This window comes from Neodiprion virginianus, chromosome 2 (genome assembly GCF_021901495.1).
Source record: "Neodiprion virginianus isolate iyNeoVirg1 chromosome 2, iyNeoVirg1.1, whole genome shotgun sequence".
Classification (NCBI taxonomy): Eukaryota; Metazoa; Arthropoda; class Insecta; order Hymenoptera; family Diprionidae; genus Neodiprion; species Neodiprion virginianus.
Window position 1 is genome coordinate 8,306,442 of NC_060878.1, and position 25,332 is coordinate 8,331,773.

At 37.6% G+C, this 25,332-nt stretch overlaps 3 protein-coding genes across 4 annotated transcripts in view; 2 read left to right on the forward strand and 1 right to left on the reverse strand.

Moving 5' to 3' along the window:
- Positions 1-8,793, forward strand: LOC124297311 (intraflagellar transport protein 140 homolog). The gene is made up of 16 exons (XM_046748211.1): positions 1-422; positions 488-894; positions 958-1,153; positions 1,256-1,489; positions 1,577-1,789; positions 1,871-2,059; positions 3,380-3,627; positions 3,756-4,074; positions 4,157-4,373; positions 4,462-5,329; positions 5,416-5,554; positions 5,678-6,169; positions 6,273-6,559; positions 6,631-6,907; positions 6,976-7,877; positions 7,948-8,793. The coding sequence occupies exons 1-16, from the start codon at positions 129-131 to the stop codon at positions 8,258-8,260; spliced, it is 5,595 nt and encodes a 1,864-aa protein (XP_046604167.1). The 5' UTR covers positions 1-128; the 3' UTR covers positions 8,261-8,793.
- LOC124297324 (histone-binding protein N1/N2) overlaps positions 8,554-25,332 on the reverse strand; it is a 21,407-nt gene continuing 4,628 nt past the window's right edge. The window contains exons 1-3 of one of the 2 annotated variants that reach the window (XM_046748243.1): positions 11,714-11,852; positions 10,519-10,902; positions 8,554-10,400 (exon numbers count right to left, since the gene is read on the reverse strand). In XM_046748243.1, the coding sequence (XP_046604199.1) occupies positions 9,291-10,400; positions 10,519-10,902; positions 11,714-11,779 (1,560 nt within the window). In that variant the 5' untranslated portion in view covers positions 11,780-11,852 and the 3' untranslated portion in view covers positions 8,554-9,290. Of the gene's footprint in view, positions 10,401-10,518; positions 10,903-11,713; positions 11,853-25,332 lie in introns of those variants that run through there. The other variant, XM_046748244.1, reaches the window with a different exon arrangement.
- LOC124297343 (uncharacterized) overlaps positions 11,937-25,332 on the forward strand; it is a 17,478-nt gene continuing 4,082 nt past the window's right edge. The window contains exons 1-4 of the mRNA XM_046748265.1: positions 11,937-12,174; positions 13,448-13,678; positions 22,480-22,587; positions 24,279-24,416. Of these exons, the coding sequence (XP_046604221.1) occupies positions 12,096-12,174; positions 13,448-13,678; positions 22,480-22,587; positions 24,279-24,416 (556 nt within the window). The 5' untranslated portion in view covers positions 11,937-12,095. The remainder of the gene's footprint in view (positions 12,175-13,447; positions 13,679-22,479; positions 22,588-24,278; positions 24,417-25,332) is intronic.

Here is a 25,332-nt window from a genome sequence, read left to right on the forward strand (position 1 = left end):
TAAATTGGAGAAATTAAATGAATTCAGAAAGTTTAAGCTTAATTCAAGCATTTGATAAAATAATGTAATTAAAAGTGCCTATCATTTGGAGTACATTTATATGTTTTATGGAGTATTAGGTATTAGAAATGTCCAGACCAAGGGAACGCGATGAACAGGAGGCACTCAAGCTGGATGAGCAGTTCAAGGATTCTTTGGCTCGAGTTAGACCTTACATTTTAGCCCTCACAGCGCCTGAAGATGTGCAGCTCTGCCGGCTTTGGTTGGATAAACTGAGCTATGCCTCCACGCAACGTGCACTCAGGAATGAGTATCTGATGGAACTATGCTGTCAAGTGGAATCTGGACATGTAGGTGGGATGTTTAGCCAACCGCCGCCAAATGGACCTCTGCCAGTGTTAAGGAGATCGTATACTCCAACGGTACAGTATCTGAAGTGAAGTGGTTTAAAACAGACTGTGACAAAGAATATTTGAACAAAATTTAGGTACACGGAAGTTCCTCGTGGAGCGAGTTATCAGATGCGAGCACAATCCCATATTGCGGATGGCCAAAGAATTATGCAAAGAGCATTCAATGCCAGTTCACCAGGAGTAAAACACCAAACCAAAAACGTGACACTGATTCGACCAGTACTGGTCGTTGCGGTCACATCACAAAGAATATCGGTGCATCTCGATGCTACGAGGGAAGTAAAGCGGACAAAAATCAAATCGCAATTTACGAACAAAGGATAGAGACCTTGACCACTATTGTGAAAGAACTGCAGATACAAAATGAACGTTTAAATCAAGAACTAAATCGTTTGCAACAAAATTCTACTGCAAAGGAAGTGCCTCACCTTCATGCTACTATCAAACAATTATCGGCAGAAATTGGAACGTTGAAAGCCAAGTGGGTAACAAAATCCGGTAATAAGCTATGTCTAATATGAATCATCAATTTTCTCATCTCTAGATTAATGGAAGTAAAAAAAATTAAGGATTCTCTTGAGGCAAGCAATGAGGAAGCCCTCCTGCAATGTAAGCAAAGTATGGATGAAAAAATTACAGAGTTGAATATGCAACTGCAAGAATTCCAATGTAAGAATAGTACCTTGGAAAATAATATTGCTGAGCTGACTGCCAATTTGGAAAAAATTACTAGGGCAAAGGTACAACTGCGTATTACTCTTTGTTGTCAAGTAGTGATAAGCTAACAGAATTTCTAGTTCTATTTCAAAATCTATAATGTATACATGATGTTTGAATCAAAGGATGAAGAACTGTGTGCAGTAGAAAGTAGTTGCTCTGAAAAATTGGAAGCTGCACGACAGCAGCACGAACACTTAATCAAACAGAAGGATGAGGAACTGCAAAAGAAAGATACAGTGATCAGTCGGAAAGAGGAAGAATTGGCATTGATTGAGTTAAATAAAAATGCTGAAATTGAAAAACTGAAAACTGAGATTGATGGGCTACAGAAGAACTTGGAGGCAAAAAAAGATGAAGTATGTTCGCAGTTTATGAATTTTTTATCTGAATCATACGTTTCTTATCTTTCAATAATGCCGCACAATGACCGTATTTTTTCACAGGAAGCTAAATTGAAAGCTATTGTTACTGAGCAGTGCTCAACAATCCAGCGAGAATTTAATAAAATGAGGGCAAATATGGAAGCGGCGAATCAAAAGCAGAATCAAAACCTTATCAATAAAGTGGCCAGTTTAAAAAAAGGCATTTTAAAATTGGAAAAAACTAAAGAACGAATGAGCCATGAATATGAGAAGCGCATTTATCATATTTTAAAGGTGCATATTATTTCCCAAATACATTTTACCCTCTTTTGAGATAGTTTTTACAAGTGGCCTACAAAATTATTTGCATATCAGGATAAAGAAAACGAAGTTAAAGCCTTGCAGCTACAACTCCAGGGTCAGCGTAGTGAATTATCGATGTCACTGAGTTCGGAAAAACAGTGCGAGCTAGACAGTCTAGTTGAAAGCTTGGAAGAACGTTACAGATCACTGTTGGCTGCCGCAGATGCGAGTGCTGGCAACCAAAGGCAAAATTATCTCAAGGTAAAATGTAATAGTGATTTTCACGCTTGTATAAAATAATATATTCTCCTGTTTGCTTACGAAAATTTATGATTCCTTTCAGAAAATGAGGGTGCTAGAATCAGAGCCCGCGTGTTTTACCTAAGTACTTTAAATGTCGTCGGTTGATATTGTAATTCATTTTTGAAGGTAAATTTGTTTGTATCGTGAAATTCTTATCAACATTTTATAATAAACGAAATGCTATATTTTAACTGAAATTGAAATTCGACACCGAGTAAATGAATATAAAGATATTTCAAAAGGTTGGAAAAAATTAAACTTCAACATACATAAATAAGAATTTACTATTTGCAATTTTTGTTAAAATACATATAACTAAATAAGTTGAATGTTCTTTATTTTGGGAAATGTATGATGCATTCTAAATGAATCGCTTGTTGACAGTTAGGTGACCCAAATGACCCAAATTTTCTTCCTTGCAGTGAAAATCCGCCATGCGCGTTTTCGATCAAATAGGAAACTAGTAGAATTCTAGAAAAATGAAGTAAAAAAGAACCAAGGGAACTCTTGGTTTAAGAAAAAAAAAACTGCTAAATAAATCTGTCGATCTGTTGAATAATTAACGAATTTTAATCCCGTATACGTGCTCAATCGTAACAAAACTTGACTAACTATTTCTACGTCAAGTGTTTGTTTACACGAAATGTCAAACGATCGATACACAATTGATTTTGCTATGAATTCGTTATCGAGAAACAACCAAAGCGAGCTTAGAACGTTTGAAAAACCGTAAATTTTGTCATTGATATCAGAGCTTCTAGACCGAATCAGTCGATATTAGGCGCCGGTTGTGATCTAACCTATCGTAGTTTCACGAAAATGCTTACATTTAGTGTTACATCTGATACTGAAATAATTTCAGACCCTCGTTTGCCTTGAGCCGATTTGGGTAATTCAAACGCCACGATTCAATTGGAGAGCATTTCATAATGTCGCTGTATTTTGATACTCGAGTACAAAATCCTGAGACTGCTTCTATTAGTACATACGCTGCGTGGCATCCGAACTATCCGCTGTTAGCTGTCGCTGCTTATTCACAAGACAAAGGAGGGTTTGTTACAATTTACGATGACTTGGGCGAGCCTCTGCAGGATGTAGAATCACCCGCGCACTCTGTCGCCCAAGTCACCGCCATTGGGTGGCATCATGATAGACGTTGGCTAGCTGCTGGATGGGAAAGTGGGGAACTTCGGGTTGGTATAAACCAGCCAATATTATTATTGCTGTCCGTAGTATAATATGCTTTAAATAGTTATAAACCCTCATCTTGTTATTCAGGTTTGGCCGGGTGATTCTGGGGCGAATGAATTTAACATTATCGTCACGCCACATCGAGATCCTATTACAATATTGGAGTGGAGCCAGCATGGTGGACGACTTGTGTCCGCTGATACAGCTGGCTCTTTGATAGGATGGAAAATAGACCCAAGAGGACAGCTTCTAATGGTGTTTCACCATGAATTAAAAGATTCTTTCACTCACATAGCGTTCAAAGTCGTTCCATCGAAGCCAGTTATTGATATTAAGTATGTAACACAATTATTTCCCATCAAGTTGAAGATATTTACTTTGTTTCTAGTGTTTCTTGTAATCTCAAGAAAGCAGTGACTGTACTCTTTACCTCGAATATAACTGTGGTATTATAATATTATAGTGGCCTGGCGAAGGCAGCAGTAGCTGGTGACGAAAGGGCGCTAGATCTTTTTAGTTCTTGGCGACCAAGAACGGCAGCTCCCGTTGCAGTTACAACGCAAAGAGATAATCACGCTTTTTACATCGGAACTATGAATGGGGTGGTATATTTTGTTGATAGTCAAGGGCAATGTATTGAAGTACTGAACACGGATGGTGCTACTTTGCATTGTTTGCTACACCATCAATCGCGAGACTCTGTAGTCATGATGACGGAAGGGCTGAATATTGGGCATTTTCAAGCAGATCCTATCACTGGTCGCCTCACCGAGCTCACCAAAGTAAGGAATCGTTCTTCATCTCGTAGCAAAATTTATTCGCTATCAAATGATGTAAAATTTTTCAAAAACTGACAACTTTCAGGTGAAACTAAGTGGCAAGACCGACATGTCTCGATCCGGTCCTGCTCTTTGTTGGGCAGGTACAAATACTCTGGCTGTATTAACAGGGGAACTAGCTATCAGATGCTGGGATCTCCATACCGGAGATACTTATGTCTTATCACCACCAGACACCAGTAATGGAAACATTGCAACGCCTCAAGAGATCTGCACGAGTCTATCGTACTGCAAAAATAATGGTATTGAATTCAATGAACTAATAAATATAACAAATTTTTTTTGTAATTCTTTTTCTTCTTGGACCTATATTCTCAATTCTTGTTCCAGAAACCCTAGCAGCTGGTACAAATTTGGGAACAATTTATCTCTGGAAACATAAAAATGCTTCAGATGCAGAGGATAACGGCTGGCCAGCAATTCCAGAATCCTGTACAATTCATGGCACAGTAAAACAGCTCGCGTGGGGTGCCACAATACTTAGAAATCCTCTTCTGGTTGTCAATTGCATAACGAACGTTTTCATTTTGCGACAGCAGCCAATGTGCGCTGCTTACAATGATAATATATGCGCCAGCCAGTTGGCACCCAAGCAAATCCTGCTGGAAACGCATGGTCAAAATTATGTTCTGAAAACTGACCTGCAGGTACAGGTTGTAGCGGTGAATAAAGATTATGTTGCCGTTTCTTCTGGGAGACAAATTGCCGTTTATAAATTGAGCAGGGAAAATTCCATATCCACTACACTCGTCGGATCCTTCAATTGCGACACGGAGAAAATACTGATTTATGAAAGTACTCTAATTGTGCTGACGCCGCTCGTCATTCAACTGAGATCTATAGAAGGCAGTCTAACTCAAACGCTGCCTGCATCCCCTGAAGAGGGTGAACCAATTACAATGGAGCTAACTAGCCGATATCTGACAGTTGCTTCACTGAATGGGATTCTTAAAATTTGGGACGTGAGCAAGAGAGAAGCCAAATTGTACACAAGGGCTAAAGCTGTTTTTGAAGCGATTGATGATTTTGCCGAAATCATTGAAGCTAGGTGCAACTCTGACTGCAGATGCGTTTCAATCACTGTTGCAATGGCTAATTTAATGCCTAGTTCGATTTTTTATGTTTGGGATATCGAAAGCGATCAGATCTATGAATATAATTTTGCTGATCCCGAAGATGGGCATGAAGAATCTCCTACGTAAGTCGTCGCACCTGACTATAGCAAAGAGAGCTGAGTCGCTTTTTTTTCAAGCTTCTACCTTATTTTATTGTAATTATTCTTAGAGCAATCCAGTGCAAAGGTCGATTAGTGACTTCTCATTGTTGGGACGATGATGATCCAAGACTTTTAGTCTGCCGTGCACAAAAGTTGGATTCTGCGAACTCAAGACCTCCATCACAAATAATACCCACCCCTGCTCAGGTACGACTACTGTATTCAAGATTCGTTAAACATTTGTGTCATCCTAAAATTTCCTATTTAGTACAATTACGAGTTTGTTATTTGTATTTTATGTAAAGTTAACGCAATTTATATCGATTCCAGGAACCCTTAACAAGTGTTGTGTTGATAACAATGTTTGCAACATCAGATCATGGGATTGTAGTACAAGATGTACGTTCAGTAAAAGATGAAAACTGCAGATTGTTGGGAGTTCGCACTCCGCATATAATGATTTTAAATTCAGAAGTAACATTTGACAATGAGAGTAAAGTACGTTATATAGTAATGCGCGATTTTGAAGAACTTGGCGTATGTGATACGGTGACAAAAAAAGCAATCCTAGATTTTAGTTTCTATATAAGTATAGCCAACATGGACGAAGCCTTCAAAGCGATCAAAACAATTCAAAATGAAGCCATTTGGAAAAGTCTGGCAAGAATGTGTGTCAAAACCAAACAGCTGAATATGGCTTCACTCTGCCTAGGCCATATGAAGCATGCCCGAGGAGCTAGAGCCTTGAGAGAAGCGATGCAAGACGACGATTTAAACTTGGACGCAAAATGTGGCATATTGGCAGTTCAGCTTGGTTTATATGTGAGAATGAACAATTTTCATGCATAATATTGGTCAGAACAAATACATCCACAAAATATATATTGATCTTAAGTTCAGAAAAATAAACATATATATTTTTCAGGAAGACGCAGAGCGTCTTTTTCGAGATGCGAATAGATTGGATCTCTTGTGTTCTATGTTAGAAGCACGTAACAAGTATGAGGAGTCTATAGATCTGGCAATAAAGGAAAATAAAATCCGTGAGAAAACAAGCTATTATAATTACGCAAAGACTCTTGAACAGGAAGGCAAGATATCAGAGGCAATAGAGATGTACACAAAGGCAGATTGTCACAGATTTGAAGTACCGCGGATGCTTCTGTCTAGGCCGAGAGAATTACAGGCATACTTGTCTAACTCAGACGACCAGTGAGTATTTGTCGAATTCAGAAACAACTGGCACATTGTATTTACTGCGACTCATAATTCGCATAATTCAGGGAAATACATATCTGGCATGCACAGTATATTGAATCAACTGGTGATATGGAGGCAGCATTGCGTCTTTACGAAAGTGCAAACGACACCTTAGCCATGACTCGTTTATTGTGTTATCTTGGGCGTGACGAAGAAGTATCCGAGCTTGTTACTAGGACTAATCATGCAGCTTCGGCCTACCATCTTGCTGCACATCACGAGTCAAGAAATAACATAGCACGAGCTGTACATTTTTATAGTGCAGCTAAGGCGTATACCAATGCAATTCGTATTTGCAAAGTAAGTCAAAATTTTGTGGATTAATCTAATTTTCTTGACATCAACTCCAAATGATCTATTTGTAACAGGAAAACGACATGACTGAGGAGTTGTGGCCTTTGGCTATGCTGGCGCCGCGTCACGCGCAAATTGACGTAGCAAAATATTTCGAAGAAGCTGAGCAGCCCGATAAAGCTGTTCTGTTATATCATAAAGCTGGGATGCTTCACAAGGCCTTAGATCTGGCATTCAAAACGCAGCAGTATAATGCTTTACAGTTGATAACTATGGATATAAATGCAGACTCAGATCCGGCATTGATTAGGAAATGCGCAGACTATTTTGTACAGAATGAACAGATAGACAAAGCTGTTGATTTACTTGCAACTGGTAAATATTACATGGAAGCATTAGAATTAATACAAGCTCACAATATTGTACTCACCGAGGATTTGGCAGAGAAATTGACATTAGAGAAAATTGATAATAACATGGAAAGAGAACAGATCCGAACTTCGACGTTAGAGAAAATAGGAGAAATTGCATTCTCCCAAGGGAATTATCATCTGGCTACTAAAAAGTTCACTCAAGCTGGAAATAAACTCAGAGCTATGAAAGCTCTTCTGAAGTCAGGTGATACAGAGAAAATTTGTTTCTTTGCCCAAGTCTCGCGACAGCGAGAGATTTATATTATGGCTGGAAACTATCTACAGTCATTAGATTGGCAAAATCAACCAGAAGTTTTAAAGAACATAATAAATTTCTACTCGAAAGGTAAAGCGATGGATTTACTGGCAAATTTTTATGTCGCATGTGCCCAGGTTGAAATAGATGAATTTCAAAATTACGAAAAAGCATTCGATGCTCTTAATCAGGCGAGCAGATGCTTATCAAAGGTCACTACACCTCGTGATCGAAACTTGCACAAAAGGGCCAATGATATGGTTAATAATAGAATGGCAACCATAAAGCGCTATTTGGACATCAAAAAGTGAGTATTTGACTTGAATTACAGATGTGCATTTACTTGCAATTTTATTGACAATGAATATTGTCAACAGACTCTTTGAACACGGTGAGACTGAAGCAGCAGTGTCTCAAGCTCGCCAACTGATAGAGTCGCAGGGAAGCGATTTAGAACAATCTGTACGACGTGGTGACTTGTTTGCGACATTGACACAGCATTACGCGAACATAGGAGAGACTGAAAAGGCGCGTGGAACAATCGAAGAGTTAAAACGGCTCGTACCCGGAATAAATTTGAGTTATTACTACAACGTAAATTTATTGGAGGCCTTAGGATATAAGATTAACATTCAAAGGCAGGACAGTTCTGACAAAGACGATGGTATAGAAGAATTACTAGGCGAATAATATTTTCCATTCAATTATCGGGAGTTTCATAAATGAAAGAAGTTACTGCTCGAACAAATGTGTAAGTGAATTTTGTCAATTCGATTAAACTAATCCGTCCAATGAAAACTACGTGAAAATATCAGTAAAGCGTAGTAATAGAAACATTAGTGCATTAGATCTTATATTTACGCGAAATTCCCTTCACGTATTCAATCCGTCCATTTGGTGTTTGTTTTCACCCAGCGCTCGATGTTATTTTTTAAGAGAAAGGGAATAACAGAAATTAAACGCGATTCTAGAAAACCATTTAATTTTTATTTACCAAGACCTAACTTAATAATTACAGTCTTATTTGTTTTCATTTTTTTTTTTGTTTCCTCACATAATATACAAAGTCTTGATGAACAGCCAGAATAAGCTTAAAATGTAACTAGTTTCGGGTAATATTATACTTTAGGTGATTGAACAATAAATAGGAAATATAAAACACATTGACTAATGAACAAGAATAAAAAATTAAATGAAAGAACGCAATCAATGTGTCTCGTTAAGTTATTAAAAATCGAACATCGTAAATCAAGAAGAATGCAATGGAAAGAAAAAATGAAAAATCAACAGTATCCCTTAAAATACTAACCAAATATTGGAACTAGGCATATCTCGTTATGCTCTTAACAAGTGCTAAAAATGTGCAAAACCTAGTAGACTCACAAGTGGTGATAGTGACTCAACAGTTCATTTCACCAAAGCCTAGAGCGCGTGTACTTGTTCCATTTCAAGTGCACATATTATAAACTTAATACTTAAATTTTGATCCAAACTAAAATTGGCTGAGTGCATAATATTATGTGGTAATGTTACACCAAAGTCTGTTCTTCTAACGTTTTTTTTCCGGCTTTTTTTTCACTGTTTCTTTCATAATTAAAAATCACACATTGACATTATAGTAGAAAATGATAAGAACGGTAAAATGTATCGCAATAATATCGTCAGCAGGTATTTTAAAATGACATGGGAAACATATTTCATTTGACATTAAAATATTTCTTCAAGAAGTCGGTTTCTTGGATGGTGTTTCAATTTCCAATTTATCAGATTCATCCGCCTTGCGTTTCTTCCGGACAAGGTGCGAGATATCACTGGCAGGCTTTGCTTGATTTGTGGAGGTTGATTCGGCGCTAGAACTGGCACCGTCTCCACTCGGACCGGCGCCATTGAGACAGTCAGCGGCTACTTTACTCTTTATACCTTCGACCATGGCCTTGCACGCTTCTTCCTTGAAGTCTTTCATATCGGCGATCTTTTCTTGAATTTCAGGTAGCAGTTCCTTCAATTCCTTTATTTCACCTTCGACAGTGTAGAACGGATCATCTTTCTTGTGGGAATCCTTACTTTCTTCGAGCTGTTGAATATGCGCTTGCAGGAGCGAAGTAGCTTCGTTGAATTGTTCAATACTAGAGTCAAATTCGTTTGCTAACGAGTAAGCCAATCCAAGCTGGTAATATGTTTCGGCGATGGCCCTTGGATCACAGGGTTCAATCTTTGCTAAGAGGTCTAAGCAGGCTTGTAAGTCGGTCAATGCTCCCTGCTGATTACCACTTTCCATCGCTACTTCTCCAAGTAATCTGTGTGCTTCAGCCAAATGTTTCCAGCCAGGTGGTCCACGTTTTAGTAGAATCAATTTTCCCGACTCCAGCACCTCCCACGCGAGCTGCAGGTTGTTAATATCATCGTCATCTTCATCTTTTGAAACATCTTCACCTTCCTCATCTTCGTTTATAGATGCTTCGCCGTTTTGAGTTACCTTTGAAACTTCTTTGTCACTGGAAGTTGAAGCTGATGGAGTTTCAGAGGATACGATTTTTTCTTTCGACTCTGTGCTATCAGGTTTTTTGTCTGCTACCTTAGCTTTTTCATTATGTTCCACATCTTTTTTTGAATCCTCCGAAGTCGAAGGCACTTTAGTCTCATCTTTATCAGCAGTTTTATCTTTATCAACTCGGGTAGTAGACTCTTCTTTACTCGGAGCGACAGAATTTTTGGTCGCTTCGCTAGTTGTTTTCGTTTGCGTTTCTACTTTTGCTTCTGTCAAGCTATCGCCCTTAGCCTTTGGCGTTGTATCTGTTTTCGTGTTTGCTTCATTGTTGGTCAAGGTCACCTGTATCAAGATGAAAATCCAATTTAGTATTTCGCAAACCAAGCAATAAAAAAATTTGTATTTATTGGTGTTTCACTGTCAAACCTCCGACAGTTCAACCAGAGGATACAAATCTTACCTTTTCCGCATGTGTAGCAGCGCCATTAGATTTCTTGACTCCGTTTTCCTCATCATCAGTCTCATTATCATCTTCTTTTTCCTCGTTTACGTTATTGTCATCTTCATCGACTTCGTCCTCAGCTTCCACTTCATCGGAACCAGGAACTGCACCACCTAACACCTCGGTTTCTTCTCTGGCTAAAGCCAGAAGAGCTCTTCCATAGAGAAGGTATGGTTCCGCGAGTTCGTCGGCAGTTTCTCCATACTTCTGTGCCAGTAGTTCGCATGCCTGGGCAAGGGCTGTAACTGCCATTCCATAATCGCGAACTAGGAGGTGACGTTTACCCTGAGATATTGCTGTTACGGGATCAGTAAAGAGTGCGTTTTCTGCTACGTCAGCCATCTGAAAGTAAAACAAGTATAAGTAACAGTTCAGAATCGTTGGTGTTGGAAACTTGATTACGAAACTAATTCTAATTGCTAAAACTGTAAGCTCCAAATTTCAATTTCCTTAACATTTATCGAACAGATCAATGTACCGCGGTTTCGGATATAATTATAAGTTGAGGGGTTGGAATAGAGAGAAGACACATTTGTCTCAGGATTTAAAAATGATTAGCTAACCGAATTATCTGTAGACGCATGCTGAGAAGTTCATTAGTCGAAAAATATACGATATTTCCATCACATTTCCATAGTCATAATGTCAGCTCAGTTGCAAAACGATCCGTAAACGCCAAATTCACGAAATTTCGCTTTCAGGCACGCAGGAGGCCACAATTCTATACTTAGCTAAAAACCAAGATCAATGATGCGAACAAAATACTTAACAAGACTGGAGAAATGTATTTCATCAAATACAAGTCTTTTTACATTTTTTTGTCAATCATTTACAAGATCAGAGTCATCATGATAACTTTTGTCTCTTTTCTATCAGGTTCGATTATTTCGACCAGTGATCTACAGTCTATGAAAATATTGTCGCTCTAAACGGATTTGAAAGCCAATGACAGAGCATATTGGAGTAACGAGTGTTTCGTCTGTCTTGAATTACTTATAACTAGACTCTCATCAAACATATCCCTGAATACCGTGTGAACGAACTAATTCGTCGACCATTCGTCTAGTCTCGTGCATCAGACTACACAACAAACACACGTGATAACAACACGAACTTCAAATGACAACGTTACTTGACAATGCTGGACACTGACCTGATTTCCCGTAGAGGAATCAACCGTAATATGGTCCAAGCGATAGTGCCTATCGAGGCAGACCATTAATGGTACGGACCACGGGATGAGCACGAAGGATCATCGAATCGTCTCATGGTCTACGACTTTTCTAATAACATACCCAGACGAGGGAACGATTAAACGCGCGGTGTCCGTAGCATCCGGAGGTCTACATCCTGGGGGCGCGACGCCCGGCGTCTAAGTTCGATTTTTCAAACCCACCCCCCTCCCCCAACCGACGCTTGCCGACGCGCCGTCGCTACCTTCGACCAAAACCCAAAGCGAGTCAGTCGGTGGGTTGTTCCAAACCGAGGTTCGTAACGACTGGACGAGTTCAGTGGGCGGTTGGGGTCGGACAGGGATGGAGCCGTCTCGTGTTCCCGGAGGACCTGCACCCCGTCTGGGTTTCCTTCTGGCCACGCTGGCCCTGACGATGGCAGGTAAAGAACAAAGCTAGGGAATGAGCGAGAGGGAGTAGTTATTTTCCCCGATTCATTATTCAATCCCACGAAATGTTGCGTGAAAGATAATCGTCGACAATTGTTAAGAGGCGAGGTTTATAATACAGGTGCTTTAAGCATGGGGGATGATTTTTCATCTCGAGTAACTCGTAGCCTCGTAGCGGGTTACGGGGTAGCGTTAACTGCGACAAATTATTCACATCCACTTCGCGGTCGCGGGGTATAGTACAGAAATTTTTAATGCTTTTAGTCGGTGTTCTTATTTTCAACTGTCAGGAGATGAAAAATACTTTACATCCTACACTCACTCACTCACTCTATTTCCTCGCTCGGATTACGAGTAGTTACTTGTTCGTAAACTTTATACCAAGACGTAGAGTGGTATACACCATCCATGTTAGTCAATCAATCACTCTTACGTTTCGAATAGCAAAGAGCGATCTTTTCGTTATCGTATACGTTTAACAACTTGTCACGGTGATAATGCTATCATCAATTTTCCTCTCAACAAACATATTTTACCCATCGTCGGGTGCGAATCGCGTGGACTGATTGTGAGAGAGGCGGATGTCGAGAGCAAAAGTTTTACCAAGATGCTAGATTTTCACTTCGATAAACTTGGGAACCCAACTCCGTCGAATGTGACAAATAGAGGACATGTATACGTTTGTATTAAGTTAAGGACATTCACGACGACGTTCGTTCATTGCTTTACCATCTCAAAAACTCTCAAACTTTCCAGACTGACGATGAAAGACTATCGATATAGACACATCGGGTAAATGACCGGCTGCCCGGTCGTTCTTTGGGTATCTTTACCCCGATTATTCGTCACGAATTCTTGACCATTACATTTCGATGAAAAGGCGTGAATAGTTATAAAATTAAACACAGTAACGCTGATATTAAATAACGAATGAAATCTGATCAGCGAGGAAAACAGAATCCCAAAATGATTAGTCAATTTGAACTTTTTAATCGTAATACCTTGCCTCAAATTGTTGATATTTCAGCTGACGTTATTCGAGTTTTCTCAGATTCATTTATATCTGATGGTACGGATGTCCTTTCATTCGTGTCTACTGTAACTGGAGCGAATAACATTGCTGGAGATTTTCCAAACGGTATTTTCTCTTTCCCCGATACCTTTGATGCCATTCGTTCTTAATTACGCATTCATTCGTCATTGGGCATTCGTTCGTCGCGGTCTGATTCATTCCAACGACAATGTAGCTTCCGAATTGCTTTCCAGCAACCGGTATGCTCTGCGGTGCGATAATGTCCGATCACTGGGAGGAGGTTAGCTGGGATAAGGACGTGATCAAGGGACTGACAAACATCACAACCCCCACGTGGTATCTGGACGGTCAAGTAGCGATGTTCGAACCTCATCCGGGTCACACACATCACCACCTCCACAAGCAGCCTGGCTTCCTGGTTCCAATGAACGGCGGAATTTGGACGCTCTGCGTTTCGTTGACGGGTGAGTCGAGTCTCTTGTTAAGCTAGAATTTATTTTCGAATTCTGCTTTCTACTACCGCTACAACTCGAAGTGCATTTTACAGGATCATCTCTCATTTACTCATTTTTAATGGCCACACACATAGGTGAAGGGGCAAATTTCTTGCATGGAAAATGGGTATGGTAGAATCTTTGGGATTTGCAATCAAGGATGTATAGGCGTGTGGGTCGTACTCGTGCCAGGTCACTGAAAATTATACAAATTATTCTCAACATCTGTGAAAAAATTTCGAAGCAATTGTTTGAACAATAACGGAGTTATTTCAGGTACATACTTACGATTTTGTGTGATTTTACATTGATTTTTATGGGAAACTGTCAGGTTCAATGTAAAATCAAGAATAATGAATCAGCGTGAAGTTTGTAACGTTACTGTAACGATGCATTTTTAGGAAAAATCGCTACTTCGTACATTTAGGAATGTATAAAATTTGGTAAACCATGATATACCAAACATACTCTTATTTTGAAAAGCCAACTCTTTGAAAGTCATTTTAAAATTGCGCATTTCTGTTTTTTTCACTTTTGAATGTTTCGTTACGTTACGTTAACGTTGCCAACTTCAGACTGATAAAAGCTAACAGTGAAATAACTCCGGTATAGTTCAGACAATCGCTTTCAAATTTAACGCAAGTGTTTAAAATAAATGTGAGAACAATTCGTATAATTTTCATTGACCTGGCACGATTTCGACCTACAACACCTGCGCATCCTTAATTAAAGAGGCAAAAGTGAAGAGTGATGTACACTCACTTTATACTTAACTTAATACTACCCGAGGGGAGTTATATCTCGTGGGATTCTGATTTCTGCCTCTCGGTTTGAACAAACTCACGGAAAGCAAAGTTGAGCTTAAGTTTCGCTGTTTCGCCACGGAGAGATTCTACATTAACTACGTTCCCAACTTGTCCGCTATTTCTGTCCAATAGTCACGTCATATCTATATTGTGTAGAGATGTATGCACGAGAGGAAAAATCGGGATACCAATTCTGATCCTCTAATCCTCGACGTGGTATTTCGCCATCTTTATGCATGTTGTTTTGTATACGTATACCGGGTGTCCCTTTTTAATGTACCACCTGATTTATCTCGAAAAATACTGCTCCGATCGAATATCAAGTCGAATAAAACTTTTAAGGCTCGAAGGGTGAGGTTAAAAAAAATTTTTTTTTCGTCCGAGATGGAAAATTGCGGCGTTGAGATGGTTGAAACGTTTTTCTCGAAATGGAAACATAACTTTTTGTTTCCACCAAAAATTTTGTTCCAAATTAAAAATTACGTACTTTATCGGTAAAAATTTATACAAAGTTGTTGTTAACTTTAATATGATGAATTGTTTGGTGTTTCCATTTACAAAAAAAAAAAAAACATGTCTGCCATCTTAACGCTGCCATTTTAAATTTTGGACCAAGAACAAAGTTTTATTTTAAAGTTCCTCTTAGAACCGTAAAAGTTTTATTCGACTCGATATTTGATCGGAGATCAGTATTTTTCGAGATAAATCAGATGGTACGTTACAATGGCACACCCGGTATATATTCACACATACAACAACTATATGTACACGAGAATCTCATAAACCGCCTGCCAATTCAAATCAACGTCGACGCGACGATGCAAGGAGAGACGAAAGTTGTCGGAAATTCAAATGCGGCAGGGGAAAAGCTTGAGAATCACAATATATGTATAAACCTCTTGCCGGTAAACGAAAGAAAGAAGAAAGGAATACGGAGAGAAATATGAATAAATGAAAATATCCAGTGTACATGCGATCGAAACTTCGCCCGAAGAAAATTTTTCTTTCTTCTTTCTTTCGTTTACCGGCAATTTTTCATACGCACCGTGTAACGGAAAATATCGTGAAAAATCACGAATCTCCAGGGTGTTGAACCGCGCGGATGTATGTATGATGAATAAATATGCGGGGTCGGGATAAAACGGGATAGTGAGAAAAACCGTGTATAAAATATACAACCCGTCCGTTGGTCTGCAGACGATTTCACATTTCCCTGATAAATCTGCCTCAAGCGCAGGGTTTATTCGTAGGTATAATAAATACGTTTGCAGTTTTCGTTGCCAAAAGAACCGATCAACCCTTTCGTTTTTTTTATTAGTCGCTTTGAGGCACGAAGAACACAAGTTTTTCACCATTTTCTCATCTTCTACTTTTCTGGTGTTTATCATCAACCCTTTGAATCACACATTATTGTGCTGAGTCAACTTTTATAACAAGATATAATAGTATTCTACAGTTGTTGGGGTCGCTGTTCACGGATCTGAAATCAATTTCAAAAATTCAAGATGGCTGATAAAAATTTCAATTTTCATCGAATCCGATAAAAAAAAACTCTATGCAGGGGTTCTCGGGGTCGGTGATTCGATTTGTCATACTAAATTTTCAAAATCTGATTTCAAACTTGTAATCAGCGACCCCAAAAACTCCTGCACATAGCTTTTTCTCCAGATTCGATCGAATTTGAATTTTTCGTCCGCCATATCGGATCCACCATCTTGAATTCCTAAAATTTGATTTCAGAATCATATTCAACGACCACAAAACTTATAATTTATAGAGGAGTAAACTTTCTCGATTTTTTTCACGTTTTTTTTTTCAATCAATTTGTTTCTGACAATAATAATTTACATTATATAGCGATAATTATTCTCGAGTATTGAAAACTCTATCGGTATACTAAAAAAGTTCTCTCAATATACAAAAAATGGGTATAAAATAGGTGATGGGATTACTTACCACTATGACTCAAAGTGATAGTATAACAGCAAGATGCCATTTGTTTAATATAAATTGCGTTTAATTTTTGGACTAAGGGATACAGCTTTACCTACATCAATATTGATATACACAGTAATTACTGCGTAATGAATTTTGCTCGACGAATATACATACAAAATTTACAACGTACATAATACATATGCCTGTAATAAAAGACACGCAATTAGGGATCGCGATCAAGGGAATCGCAATCGCGTGATAAGTTTGTTTGTTTTCGTGTTTTTCGTCCGAGTGATATCGGAAATAATCGTTTCGTTATTGGCTGTCTATTTTGAACGATCCGGGTGAGCATGCAACACGAGGTCGGTAGCTTAGACATGGGGATTGTAATACAAACCTTGACACTGACCGATTTATCGATCCCAACGTCTCGATTAAGATCTAAATTACTCTGGACTGAAAGGATTGAAGGGTTTGGCCTTAGAAAATTCATGCAGTATTTATACCGTCACGACCTACATGCATCTTATTATTACCTGCACGTCATATCGCGATATTAAGCTTATGTGCATCTTGATATTCGTCCTCCTCGGCCAGACGATATATAACCATAGAAATAACAATAATAATCGTAATAACAATTAAAAAAAGGATGAGAGGAATATTAAGGCCAAAAAAAAAGTATGTATTGCGACATGCGAATCCATAATCAGAAAATTTGATTGCTCGGAAGTAGAATTTATTGGGTTGAAAGAAGTTTTGACGCAGTGAAATAAAATTTTCTCAATTCAGATCGTGCAAATTATTCAGCAGATTTATACCCGATAAAAAGTTTTCTTTATTTTCTCAATGTAAACAGGATAAATGTGAAATCGAGGTATAATATAATTATTACGTATATACACAACAGATTTACAAACTGAATGAGGAGAAAATAAAAGACCGTTGACAAGTATAAAATTATATGGAAATTCTTACAAATATTCGGACACGATTTCCTTGATACTCTTTTTTTTTTTCTTATTCAAAACGATAAACGAAGCGTCGACAAAATAAACGAAAATCAAATAAATCGTGTGAGATTGGTAATCTAATCTTGACTCGTAAGAAAAAGATGAAAAACCCTGCAGCTGAATCGTCGCGTTTCCATTACGAGTTTAAAGCGATGTGTGTATTTGTGTATGGTAGACAATGTGCTAAAGTCTGATGTTTGCATTAATGATTTATAACCCTGCTGCTTCGTGATAATGCCTCTTCGTTCGTTCGTTCACTGCGTACAAACTTTTCCCCTGGTTTTCACCCTCGACGGTTAACTTACATTATACGTGTTTTACCCCGATAAAATGTACCGAATATTACTGGAATTTCACTAGCTTTCAAATGCAATGTTAAATATGGTTTGCCTACTGTGTATGTATATAATAATTATAGGGCAACAGATTGTATACGTACCTATTTATGTATAATGTATGCATACGTTCGTAATTTGTTTGTCAGAATAATGACGTCATCATAGTTTCATCCGTTGACCAAAAATACAGTTTTCTTTTACAATATCGATAAAGTAAATTATTCTTCAAACATTTGACGGTTCGAGAAATGGATTCAATGATAATCTACATCCCCGATAATTTGTTCCTCTACTAAAAATTCGCTCGATGCAATTTTCTTTAACTATATATAAATTTATCGTTTGGTGTTTCATCGTTTTACAATATTAGCATAATTTCATAATTACATGATACTTGGCATAAATACGATTTTCTAAAACTTTACCACTCAGCGAATAATTTATTTACAACAGAATTTTAATCGTTGAATATGATTAACGGTCGTGAAATGAAAACTAAAACTGTGCAAGGTGTAACAGAAATATATCCTATAACACGAAAACTAAGCGAAAAATCTTCGTTGGTAAAAAATGAAAAATCGAACGACAAGTATACGTACCAAATGAAAAAAAAATGTGTTATCGCGGAGAAAAAGGCGGTCCCACATTTGACAAAGAAAACTCCCACGGATATGTGTGATACACAGACGTGTACGTAATAACACATATATGCATGGGTAATGCACACACCGACAATCGAGTAGCGTATGTACGTATAATATCCGAGGAGGAGGATTAAAGCGGGGAAAGAGCGGGAGCTAAAACGACTTTTATAAAGCCCTAAACCTTATGGCTGCTCGGCACGCCAAGCACCGACAATCTCCACCGTGTTGAAACGGATAAGACGGATAGACGGTTGGCATAACCTGCCCATTGCATGGAAAATGCTTAGTGGCTATCGGAAAAAGCACAGTTGGATATAAATCGGACATCTTGTTCGCTAATTATCGCGATAAATTTGTTAGCACCGTTTAAATCGTTGGCTCCGCATGCAACATTGTCGAATCACTTTTTGACGACTATATTTATTAAACGGGTATTATAATATATAAATCGTACAATATCCACGTGAAAGCCTGTTGCTATTCTTCCACCCTTTGAGTCACAGTGATAAGTATTCTTGTCACTCATTTTATATCCATTTATTTATTTATTTATTTATTTTTTTTTTATATTCAGAGAAATTTTAAACGTATTTTTTTTGCGGTTTTTTCCTATTTCTTGTAGTATATTAACAGGTTTTCAATACTTGAGAGTAATTATTCCGATATAATGTAAATCATTCGTGTTAGAAAGAAAGTGATTGAAAAAAATTGTGAAAATTGAAGCAATAATTAATTTCGGTGAATGTTACCACTCTATACACATTATACACGTGTTTTAGATAAATTGTAAGTTATTAGGCTCGCTGATTACGAATCAGATATCGAGTTTTAAAAATTCAAGATGGTGGATCCAATATGGCGGATAAAAATTTCAAAGTCGGTCAAATCCGAAGAAAAAACTCTGTGCGGGGGTTTTTGGGGTTGGCGATTACAAATCTGAAATCAGATTTGTAATATACATGCGATTAAAGCTTATAATTATTCAAAATAAGTATGATCATTAAATGTTTATTGTTCTTCTCTTTTGACATACGGCAAAGGAAAAAAAATCTATCTATCTTTCAACAAACTTTAACATGTTTTATGCGATGAATGAAAAAAGATAAAACGCTTTTATACATCTAAAGACGATCGCTGTAACATAGTTATTATTATTAATTTTTTCTGTAAGGGTAAATGTTTGTTCAAGTTTGACATGAATTGGTTGATTATTGCGATTGGTGGATTTTCATCATAATTCGTTTTTTATCGCGAATACGTTATTCCCTCTCATCGTTAAAGGTCGTGCAGTATTATTAAAATACCTCCGTATATAGGGTGTACATAGAGTGGTGGATTGAGGCCAAACACACGGTAGTTTTGGTATTGTACCCAAGGGAAAATAAACGGGGTATTGTTATTGTTGTACGTTGCTTTCGGGTTTTTCTTTTTCTTTTTTTTTTCACTTTACATTCTTTTTCCATCCCCTTTGTTTCCGGGCCGAGGAGCGAGGTATTTAATTACATAGCCACGTGAAAATTGGTAACATCTGGATGCAGGATGAGTAAAAAAAAGGGGATAATTGTAGTTGCTGAGAGGGAAAAACGAGGCGGAGTTAATTTTTTTTTCCGCGACTTTATCTTCCGGCTAATTATTATCATTATTATGTATACTTGCTCATCGTTTAAATTTTTATAGATCTTCCACCCTGTTTTTTTTTTTTTTCCTCCCTTTTTCACCCTCTTCAATTACCTTATTATTCAACAAATCGCGTACAATTAACTGTACAAACAGCTGCATAATTACATTAATTAATAATAATTTCGTATATCGGATCTTTTACTCATTTCCTTGGACTTGATGAACGTTGTCGAGTTAATCACCAAAACACGTGTATATATTTATATTGGCCAACCGCGTTTATAAGCGTGAGGAATTATTGTGATAATCGATTTCTCGTTCGTACAAACGAAATGTACAGAAATAGATGCATAAATGTCACCTCTGAACTCGGCGCAAACTTTCCTTTTTTGTTGACAGGTTAGTCGATGAATTAGATACACAATTTCCCGCCATCAGTCGTCTCTAATTCCAGCCCTTATTACGTCTTTAGTGTCATTCTATTTATCGCGATTATTTAATCTAGATATATATTTTTTTACCTTATTATATTCATTACCAAGAACTCATGGTAAATTGTGAATTTTGTACAAGAATTTTGACGATGTTTCAAGATTATTAATATCTCGTAGTAGTAGTAGTAGTATTGATATTTATTTTTAGCACCGCCCCGTTAACTTAAAAGTTTGTACAAATTATAATCAAAAATTATTCAATCCTCTCTTACGATGCGTGTTGTTTTTTTTTTTTTTTTTAAATTTGCAAAAATTTCGTGAATTTTTAGAATCTGTATAGTAAGGGGGAAAAAAAAACCAACTACGCACCGTACAGAATTAAAGAGATCTCAATTAAATTCTCGACAATCTTTTTATTAGAAGAAGAAAACTTCGTCGAACAATTATAATAAATTATATACAGCATTTTTTTTTTTTTTTTCTTTTGCTGTAAACCCGGAATCACACACCGCGACTAAGTAATATCATAATTATAGTATAAAAGGGGGAGCTCGACACGGTCGATTTTTCTGAGAGCTTTTTCGCATATCGCTCTTTATACATCGTATAAATATACGTAGATATAAATATAGAGGGAACGAAGTTCAATATCCGCACGCCTATATGGGCCACATCATTTCATTTACGATTCTATCACAATGTATTACAGATTATTTATTACACGGATTGAAATATTGGAACTGCAGATTCAATTCTCGGGAGTAAAGCAATCCGGGGGAAAAAAAAAAAAATTCAGATTTTGTGTTAAACTAACACCATAAATAATTCGAAATCTAAACCGTGATTTATCTGCCTGCGCCGATTCAGCGTTTCTTTTTCTCTTCGATTTCTGCACGCAGAAACACCGCTGCCAACTTTTCCATCACGCGGTATCAACGCTTAAAAAAACTACGAAACTACACGATTATTTTTCGTGAAATCGTAAATTATCACGCTTTCAAAATGTCGAAACCTTACCGCGTTGGTCTCTTCTTATTTTTTCTTTCGGGTCTCAAATTTTCACGCTGCGAAGCTCCCGACACGAAATCTTGGCGAAAGTTTCGTAACTCGCAGGAGTCCAGAAAAAAAAAAGAGAGAGAGAGAGAGAGAAATAGGTGATAAACTGTCAAGTGTCTTTTACATCGTGTGAAAAAAGTTTTACATCACATATATTCGAAGCGATAGCGTTATAGGTGGATTTAAAAAAATGGGTCAATAAACAAATTCGAAAATTGTGATAATTGTTTAATTAAACTTTTCGAGATTTATTCCCTCATTTTTATTTTTTTTTTTATTTTTTTCAAATGTACTGAGTGCTTACCCTATTTTTCACCACGCCGAGATTCCAACAGCGTTAAAATACATCGAATCGAATAGGAGGATGGATAAAATTTGTTAGAGTAGGAGAGAAATGGTTCCGGTGCGAACATTTGTTGCTGCTGCTCAACGGTGGATCGTTAACAGAGATATTGAATTAGACTCTTGCGTGTATATATACATACATGTTATACACGTGTGTGTATGTGCGTACATACATTGTACACATGTAATATTACCGCACCGCGATATCGTGTGCGATTGACCTAAAAGCATGTGAATATACGTGACGGGAAATTCATGAATCGTACTTAACACCGTAATCGGCTCATGCGGCTTTAGCAGCAGCGTTTCCTCGCCTTGCTCGCTAAGTTTCGGAGGGAGAGAATTTTGTGAATTATAGCAGATTCATTCGACCTGTGACGTAATTTTACACACCCACGTATACATATATATAATTATCTTATTTAGGCGTCTTATTTCGGCGGAAGAGGAAATAAGACGCCTGTTATTATTTTGAATTCTTGATATTAATATTTAGTGGTTTCCGAACACGAGTTTCCATTTTTCATTTAATAGATATTAAGATGTAATGATGATCGTGGATTTGAACGATTTGCAGAGGAAGAAATTCGACTTCTTGGACGAGTTGGATTCCCTCAGGAGAAATGCATCAATTATCTGACCCCCGACGAAGCTCACGAAGAGATTCGAGCCACTTGGCAAAATCGTAAGTATAAAATATGTTTTTTCAGTCTCTTTCGTAATAAATAATGCCGATCTCGATAATAAATATTAATAGGTAGAACGATAAAAAAAAATTCTAAAAAACTCATTCTCTTTCCATTGATTTTAGCACGATAATTTTTTTTTTTTATCTTTCATATAATTCACATTATTTTACCTTATGGAAATATCCTGTGTATACGCTTACCGGACGATAAATTTTCTAATATGATAAAATATTCCTGCAACAATATTGTAATAAACCTTTTGTTGCATTAACGCGAGTATTTCGCCATAATTTGGTCGAATCACATTCCGTCTCTGAACGTTTCAATATCGCCGATCCAATTTATTCTTGTAAGGATATGATATGTATTCGATTAGTCGGATTAAATTTCACGCTAATCCCTTTACTTAATCCCAGTGTGAATAATAGAGAAGCATCGACAGCAGCGAACCGAATAATATATTCGATCATTCAATCATTCATTCAGTCTCGTACGGAAAATCCCCGGCCCAAATATCTACCTACATCTACAACGGGTAGGTGAAAGAAAGAGAGAGAGAGAGAGAGAGAAAGAGGTCTCTGGGGGATTTGTTCAGTTTGATTAAATTGAATGTAAATTTTAATTGAAGTTTCCCCCTTTATCTATCCCCAGAAGTATCGGTGACCGCAAAATTTGCATAATGAAATTTAGCATAAAGCGAGGGTGCAGAGAAGCAGCTGCAGAGCGAATTGAATATCGTACGAATGGTAAAATCACGACAATATGTAGAAGACGTGGTCGGAATGCATAATCGCGCGGTAAAAAATTTGCAAAATCGTGCAGAGAGAAAGAGAGAGGGGATAGTATTTGTGTAACGTGCAAAAACTCGGTGTAATTCATACGATATAACATTGAAAGCTTATAATATAAGAGCGCGAACACAGCTGCAAGTTTGATATTACTTACACATTGATACATTACAAATCGCAATTTTAGAATACTGAAAAAAAAATTTATCGTTTCCAAGTATGCAGTGCCAATTTCACGTAGCGGTTAAATCGCATCATCAAAATGTTCAAGGATTGTAATTTTGATTGTACTGCGAAAGAATTTAACCAGACACGTCTGGTCATAAATTATGTGTGTAGATATATATATATATTATATTGTCATATCATTATATATATATAAGTATATATGTTTTTATATATTACACGCAGAGAAGAAAAGAGAGGAGAAATTAAAACGAAACGGCGTCGCCGAGAATAATACCAGCGATTTTAATTAAATCTTGATGATGATTCGAGTCACGAATTTATTTTCATCCTTTAATCAGCACCGCGTCGCGTCTCAAACTTGGCAGAGCAGCAGCAGCGGCGATTTCTCGTAATGAAAAAACGTTGATTAAATCAATTCTCTGACCCGGAAACAAGAGAGAGAAAAAAAAAGCGACGTAAATATAAAAACGCAAAACAACAATTAACACGTCAATTACCAAAAGCACTGAATCGACAAAATTTGTAGATAAGAAGAATTTATGCTACTACGGATTCTGTTTCCTCCACAATTTCTTCTTTTCAGTCGATGCGAAGTGAAAAATTATATGCAATCGCAAATTAAAGATGATGAAAAGTACCGTGATAAATCAAGAAACGTTTTTACTTTTGGATTTCTTATTCTGTCAATACTTTACGCCATTTTCTTACAGGAATGCAAAATTTGAGTATATCCTGCTCGCTGGTTTGCCTGATAATTCTGAGCTGTGCTGCGCCGGTTGGTTTCTTCGGACTTTGCAGACACCAAATATCGGCGGTCCTTGTCGCTGGGGTCATGTATCTTTTGGCAGGTAAGATTTTCTAAGCGTGATCGATCAGTGATCTTTTAAAAACGATACATTTCCCCTCGGAAGAGGACCAGCATAAAAAAGGAAAGATTACTGGAATTACAGGTACGCTTTTTCATCAACTGGGTTGAGATTATACACTAAATTTTTTTTTTTTTTTTTGTAATGAGATGTATTTGATTCTACTTGTCGCATTTTATATACCATACGCGAAGAAGAAAACGAAAAGCAAATGAGAGGCTATTCTAAAACTAATTATGTAGTTTCGGGACGACAAGTGTCGGTAAAAGAGATATAGACAGGCTTTTCTTTTTTCATTCTTCTAAATCTGGGATATGCTACAACGAGAGATACAAGAATCACGGAGTGAAATTGTATAAAAAATAATATATGTGGATAGCTCAACTAGGACCGAGAGGCTACACTAAAACTAATTATGTAATTTCGGGACAATTGTCGGTAAAACAGACATGGTTAGTTTCTTTTTTTATTTCAATCCGGGACTCGTGGCCCAGATTGTTAACAGCGAATGAGATATAACAATGTCGTAAGACGGCGAGTCCTCGATTTTCACTCTACCTGCAGAATTTCACGTAATACGAAAGCGCGAGATAGTCCGGCGGCAAGATTGGGTCGGGTTTGGAGGTCAATTCGGGATATTGACGGTGGGTGAAAACGTCCGACGTTGAACAGAAAGCGAAGTGAAATCGTCGCGGAAGGGATTCGCCGAGAGTAAAAGTTGCCTTTCAACGAAATTGAAAGTGTTCCTGAGCCGACGGCCGGCGATCGGATCCTTCGAAAGCAGCCGCGCTGCTGCGGTTGGTAACGTCACACACTAACGAAAGTCATCGACGGCCATGAACGTTACGCAACAAGGAGAACGGCTGTCGATGCCGTCGTCAAGTTCATTGCCGAAATG

What these genes read in the sequence shown, in the direction of transcription:
- LOC124297311 (XM_046748211.1), top strand. Translation starts at nt 129, where the DNA reads ATGTCCAGACCAAGGGAACGCGATGAACAGGAGGCACTCAAGCTGGAT. An exon ending in ATGCAATTCGTATTTGCAAA is followed by an intron (nt 6,908 to 6,975) that starts GTAAGTCAAAAT and finishes TATTTGTAACAG; the next exon opens with GAAAACGACATGACTGAGGA. An exon ending in CGCTATTTGGACATCAAAAA is followed by an intron (nt 7,878 to 7,947) that starts GTGAGTATTTGA and finishes TATTGTCAACAG; the next exon opens with ACTCTTTGAACACGGTGAGA.